The sequence below is a fragment of the Grammomys surdaster genome, unplaced genomic scaffold (genome assembly GCF_004785775.1).
Source record: "Grammomys surdaster isolate TR1022 unplaced genomic scaffold, NIH_TR_1.0 374, whole genome shotgun sequence".
NCBI lineage: Eukaryota > Metazoa > Chordata > Mammalia > Rodentia > Muridae > Grammomys > Grammomys surdaster.
The window spans coordinates 1487829-1494755 of NW_021604793.1; the positions used below are offsets into that span (position 1 = coordinate 1487829).

At 40.5% G+C, this 6927-nt stretch overlaps 1 protein-coding gene across 4 annotated transcripts in view; it reads right to left on the reverse strand.

The window, feature by feature from the left end:
* Nucleotides 1–3346: 3346 nt before the first annotated feature.
* Nucleotides 3347–6927, reverse strand: part of Cbx5 (chromobox 5) — a 39920-nt gene continuing 36339 nt past the window's right edge. For all 4 annotated transcript variants that reach the window (XM_028781147.1, XM_028781148.1, XM_028781149.1 and 1 more), the window contains 2 exons: nt 4708–4808; nt 3347–3675 (listed from right to left, as the gene is read on the reverse strand). In XM_028781147.1, coding sequence (XP_028636980.1) covers nt 3525–3675; nt 4708–4808 — 252 coding nt within the window. In that variant the 3' untranslated portion in view covers nt 3347–3524. The remainder of the gene's footprint in view (nt 3676–4707; nt 4809–6927) is intronic.

Here is a 6927-nt window from a genome sequence, read left to right on the forward strand (position 1 = left end):
ATAGGTAATTTTTTTTTTATATTGCAGTCTCAATATAAAAGAAGGAGCTAAGAGCCAGATACGGTAGCACACACCTATAATCCTAGAGATTGGGAGATACAGGCAATAGATCAAGAGGCAGGGCTGGAGAGATGCCTCAGTGGTTAAGAGCACTCACTGTTCTTCCAGAGATCCTCAGTTCAATTCCCAACAACCATATGGTAGCTTACAACCATCTGTAATGAGATTCAATGCCCTCTTCTGGCGTGTCTTAAGACAGCTACAGTGTACTCAAATAAATTTAAAAAAAAAAGAAAGAAAGGAAGAGCCTTCAACTTGGCTATAAAGCAAGTTGAGGCTAGCCTGGTATCAGAGGCTTAAAGTCTTTAGAACCACAACAAAATGGTGTGAGGCAGGGTGCAGATAAAGATGTCAGTTCAGTGGCACAGCATTTGCCTGTCATGTCTAAGCTAGCCCTAGGTTCAATTCCCAGTACTACAAAAGTAGTTCTGAAAGAGGATTAACACAGGAGAATACAGTCAAGTGTTTAGGAGTATTTCAACCTTTGGCCATGAACTCTTTAGAAGATAGCTCTAGGAAACACTTCTGTTCAAACTTGCAATTCTCCACCAGAAACAAGCTTCTTGGCACAACACATGCTGGAGGCACAGATGGGTGTCTGGCTTCTTCACATTGAGAGCTGAAGATAATACTGGAATCCAGTTCCCTATTTTCTATATATAACTAGGATCAGTACTAAGAAGAAAACAAGGGTGTTTTGGTAAGTTAACAGAAAACCAAAACTCCATGAACTTTTGAGAGAAGAAAATGTTGTACAGAGTATTAAACCACTCCTTCCCTTCATTTTTCACATTACAAGGCATTAATCTCTCAAACTGTATCCTTGATCTTTTCATTTTTTAATCTTGAGAAAGTGTCTCACTAAGTTCCCCAACAGGCCTTGAACATACAACACCCCTTTATCAGTCTGAGACTGTGTACTTAAGCCACCAGGCTTGACTTCTTAGGACTAACCTTAGTATCAAATATTATTGTTCTATTTTCCCACAGGCTAAGATTTTGCTTTAAAAAAAATACGGGCACTGAAATTTACATGCCCACTACTCCTGACTACTCAGTAGGTTGTCTTTTCTTCTAATTGCCAATCAAGAGACTAAGATACTCAAGAGCTCTGGCTACTTCTGTGCCACTTTCATCTCCCCTAATTACTACTAGCCTTGGTTGCCTGAAGGACATACTGCTCTCTAACCATCCTTCATTTCATCAAGCTAAATACAGACATGCTCACATATCCAGCATTTGATCTTGTCTCTAACATCTTCAGACAACGGAGAGAAAACGCTCACCCATGTGAGCTAAGGGTTAGGTGCTCTTCCCCTACCACATTACCATTCACAGGTTCTTCCTGGCTGACTTAAGGCAAAAAAGCTTCACTGTCTGACTGCCATGTCACTGCAGTAACAGCTGTCTTCTCAACTGTGCAGTATAATTGTTGACATAATTTATTCAAGAACACAGAACTCAATCAGCAGCTGAGCAGAAAAGCAATGTTAACAAACGCTATGAATGGGTCTAGAATTTGCATATTATTTGGCTCATCTGTGGACTGGAGCACTCCATCCGTTCCTCTCATTACTATGAATGATCTAGAAATGGCTGGATATTCCAGCCCAGACAGCTATGTTTTAAAAATCAAAAGCAACAAAAACAGCCTCAGTAGCTGATGAAGTCTAGCATTAAGGCTACCTCAGCACTTATTCTTTTTCCTCGGCTTTGGAGCCGGAACAAAAGTGCTCAGCTCCAAACCCTGTTATTTCCTTACTTTTAGTCCTGATTCACCAGCCTCCTCAACTATACAAGAAGAAATGAAGAGAAGATGGGCATGTTTCAGGGGACAAAAAAGTAGAATAGGAGCAGAATAGCAAAGGAAGAGTAAACCAACAAGGAAGTTATTTATTCTAAGAGAAGGTTCTGTCAAACCTCTCCATTTCTGAGGCGATAGTCTTCCATGAAAATAGTTTTTAAGCCGGACAGTGGTGGGGTACACCTTTAATCCCAGCACTTGGGAGGCAGAGGCAGGCGGATTTCTGAGTTCAAGGCCAGCCTGGTCTACAGAGTGAGTTCCAGGACAGTCAGGACTACACAGAGAAACCCTGTCTCAAAAATCTAAAACAAAAAAAAAAAAAAAAAAAAAAGTTTTTGGGCCGGGCGGTGGTGGCGCACGCCTTTAATCCCAGCACTTGGGAGGCAGAGGCAGGAGGATTTCTGAGTTCGAGGCCAGCCTGGTCTACAGAGTGAGTTCCAGGACAGCCCGGGCTACACAGAGAAACCCTGTCTCGAAAAAACAAAAAACAAAAAACAAAAAAAAAAAAAAAAAGTTTTTAAAATAAGCTACAGCTGAAAGTCTGAGGGTGGAGAGGGCAGGAACATTAATACTTTGAGGACTTGATGGCAAATCCACATGAGGCAGTGAAATTAAACAGCATCACTGCTGCAAGGATTTAAAAACTGATGACACTGTGGCTAGTGGCTCTTCTCTAACAATTCCCAACTTAAAATAATGGCACGGAAGGGAATGGTGTGGATCTGCTGATGCCTCTTTGGTACAGGAATGCTTTGGGAGGCCATAAAAGTTGGCAGGGTTAGAGGGTGCCCAGCACCTTGGCAATCACTCACACCTACATAAATACAGTCTAAATATGAGGGATGAAGGAAAGAATACATACATACCACGTGATACCAAAGACAACTGTATCCAGCCCTGTCCTATTATCTTCCTGCACTACAGCTTATAGACTCCACAGTTAATTTTGTCATTTAATAACAAATTGATACCATTGTATAGAACCAGAATCAGGGAAAGTAACAAAGCCAAAGAAGTGTAAGGGCTAAACAGAGCGCCTTGACAGATTTAAATATAAAGTTTCAAGCCCTCAAGAGAACTGAGTTGTTATGGGAAGGTAAGTGAGGATAGTTAGGAAGGAGTGGCCCAGAAGACCACACCAGGGACCCTGTATTCTCCTGGCAGAGCTAAATGAGACTGGAAAAGACACAACAGGTAGGCTGCTGCTATAAGCTTTCTAAAAGATGGACAACATCCTTCCTATGCCCATATGTCAAAACAAAGTCCAGCTGGTCATCAATATATTCTAATATCAAGAAACTGAAGTCATCGTCATTATAATAAAATCCCCCAAAGCAACCAACCCCAAAGACCATGACTCTAAGGTGATTAAAAAGTTACAGGGGAGCAGAAGGAAAAGATCAGGGTGAAAGAGAACACTATGGGAACCACACAGCATGTGAATGATGTAATGCCTGACTTTCACAGAGCTACACTTAGGAATCAGATCATCAGTTATATTACAAGAGAATCAATACCAACATCTCTCCCGTGGAGCACAGTGATAAGCACATTATTTTTATGGATGTGTTTAGGATGGAAAGGGGTTGGGAGAAGAGAGAGGAGGCAGGAAGGTGAAGGTATTATATACAAAGAGAAATGACAGAGACTGCCTCCTCCTTTAGCTCTTAGCGCTTTCTTTTTCTTTGTTTTCCGCATCCTCTGGATATGCATGCCACGTCAGTCTCTCTTCATAAAATGCTATCACAATTTGTGGACATTTCACATTAGCTTCTTTTGCAAGAACCAGGTCAGCTTCATCTGTGTCTTTCCTGGAAAGAAAGGGTATAAAACTTAGAAGGAGACATGAGACTAAGACAGTTTGTCAGTGTCACTATCTGAGGTTAGCTGGTTTGATCTCAAAGTAAAAAGGTTCTTTACAGGGCTAGAGATATAATTCAGTCGGGAAGTCTCTGTATTTGATCTTTAGCATCAAAAAATAAACAAGAGCTGAAGAGATGGCTGTTCTTGCAGAGGACCCAGGCTCAGTTCCCAGCACCTACACAGTACCGCACAACTGCCTGTAATGTCAGTTCCAGGGGATCCAATGCCTCTGCAGGCACTGCACTGCACACACGTTGTGTGTGTGTGTGTGTGTGTGTGTGTGTGTGTGTGTGTGTGTGTGTGCAGGCAAAACATACACGTAGAATAAAATGAAATAAATTTTAAAAGAAAAAGGGAAGGAGGAAAAGGGAAGGAAATAGGAAGAGGAAAAAGCCAGTCATTTATGTTGAGTACATGCCTATAACTCTGTAACTCCAACCCTAGGGAGATGGGGACAGGTGAATGAGCTCAATATCCTGGACTACATATTGAGTTCAAGGACAGCTTGAGCTACATGAGATCCTGTCAGGAAAGGAGGCAGGAAGGACGGGGAAGTACTCCACTTCTTCTGTAAGTCACTATCTCTGATAAAGTAATTTGTGCTTTATTTAGCATTAAGTTTGATGCCTTTTGTTGAAATTAATTTCTCCTTTAGACATCATGGTGACCCTGACCATCAGTGATGTAAAATGCGTTACTTAGCTCTTACCCCACAGTCAAAGGCTCATGATCTTACAGTAAATGATTCAGTTCTATAAACAGATATTTAGGTAGTAGTAATACATTTTTTTTTACCCCAAATTTGGCTACTATTAACACAATAATACCAAAGCTTGAGAATGTCAAATTCATTCTGAACCATAAATTCCCACTTAATACTGACACTGGAGTTGGTTAAGAATTAAATTTAGGAATTTTCAATTTTACACTCTTCTTCATAGCAAAAACACAACTGTAAAGTGAAGCTCAATTCATCTCACCATTTCATTAAGAACATTAAGTCGCCACAGGAATCTGTTGCCCCAATGATCTTTTCTGGTTCCAATCCTCTCTCAAAGCCCCGAGCGATATCATTGCTTTGCTATAAATAGAACAGGAGAGATTCCAGCTTGTAGAAATCAGAGAAAAACAAAACAAAAACAACAACAACAAAACCCTGTTTTTCAGAACAACAAATCACAGCCTTTGTTAATATCACCTGGTATCATTTGTATCAGTTCAGAAAATCGTTATAACTCAAGAAATATAATACCAAACTACATCAATCAGGAACAGCCATGTTAAAAGATATTTTTGCAATAAGATGTAGTCATCTTTCCTGGTACTCCTTGCAAATGATTAAGGAGGGACATCCACAAGTCTTTAGCATCCCGGGAGTCTCAAAGAGAATCATCTGGGCACTCTACCCCTGTAACCCACTCATCTCTTCAGCACTGCAAGCAGACCTTCTACTGTTGCTTCTCAGACACCAAACAAGCTCATTTTCACTCTCTTCAGATATGCATTCTCAACTATATCATTTTAGACTTTTAATTTATCTTAATAGTGACCAACAGTTTTAATATTTCACATACATCTATATTGTAAAACAGAGGTAAGAAGAATGCAAGACCTGTATTCTAAAAAGGGAAAATTTCAAAGATCATAAACACTAATATGCAAACAACTTGAGAGAGGAGCCTCTGGTCTGCTCAGACACGATATTAACATTAATTGGGACTGGTCTGAGACTTTGAACAACTGAATTGATAACTTGTGTAAGAAGAGTACTGGGATGTGGTCTCTGGCTGATTCAGGTGTAAGGTCAGTGGTCAGAACAATTTTATATACATCATAAATTTTTTAAAATTTACAAGAGACAATGCTCATAGCAACACAAAGAAAACTTATGATTTACCTACCATATGAACCATATTTGCCTTTGAAATACAAAAGCAGGCCAGTGAGACAGTTCAGTGGGCAAAATGGCTTGTAAACAAGCTCAACAACCTGAAGTTTGATCCCTGGGACTCACATGCTGTATGGAGAATATCAATTCCCACATATTCCCTGACCTGTACCCCCCAAGCAAGGAGCAAACACAAAACAAACAAACACATTATGTTGAAATAGATACACAGAAGTTTGCACGTTCCTGGTAGTCCCCAAAGATACTAAAACCCACAACAGGAAGGAAATCCTAGCCATGGGTCAATGGGAAGACACTGGCTCTTTAAGACACAACCTCTTTGGGGCATTTAAGGGGAATTGGTTCCCAGATGCAAACACAGCTGCTCACAGCTGGAATGCTGGCACAGGGACTAAGTCATACATCATCTCTGGCAGCTGGAAACAGTCTGCTACATAGGGAGGGAAATGGAAAAAGAACGTTCGAGCTGCTGAAAGGAGCCGAGGCAAGGAAAAACACTAAAATCATCACAGGCAGTAATCTTAAATCAGGCATAAAACCGACTAAGAAATTTCTTCTGCAGTGGTCTAAAAAAAAGACAATCTTCCCATACTTTAAAAACACACAACTACTATCATGCCAGCTGTCTACTTGACAGCTGCCAGTATTGCTGAAAATGCTATCAAGAGCCCTAGACAAACATTATGATGTCTTTACGGATGTCTGAAGGTTGTTTTCAAGGTCAGCAGCTCCAGAACCTAGACATGAAGTGGTCAGAGTCTCAAAGCCAGATTACTGCCTTTAAAGAACAAAGACCCTAAGTTGAAGAAATGTTTACTATCTCTCACAAATACATAGTTAAAAGTCTTTGGTTGTGGGGCTGGAGAGATGGCTCAGTAGTTAAAAGCAAGGACTGCTCTTCCAGAGGCCCTGAGTTCAATTCCCAGCAACCACTTGGTGCCTCACAAATATCTATAATGGGATCCTATGACCTTTTCTAGTGTGTTTGAAGACAGCTACAATGTATTCATATGTAATAAATAAATAAATCTTGAAAAGTCTTTGGCTTCCTTATTTGCTACTTTAACAAGAAATAAAACAAATAGCTGGGTGGTGGTGGCCCACGCCTTTAATCCCAGCACTTGGGAGGCAGAGGCAGGCAGATTTCTGAGTTCAAGGCCAGCCTGGTCTAAAGAGTGAGTTCCAGGACAGCCAGGGCTACACAGAGAAACCCTGTCTCGAAAAACGAAAAAAGAAAAAGAAAAAAAGAAAGAAAGAAAGAAAGAAAGAAAGAAAGAAAGAAAGAAAGAAA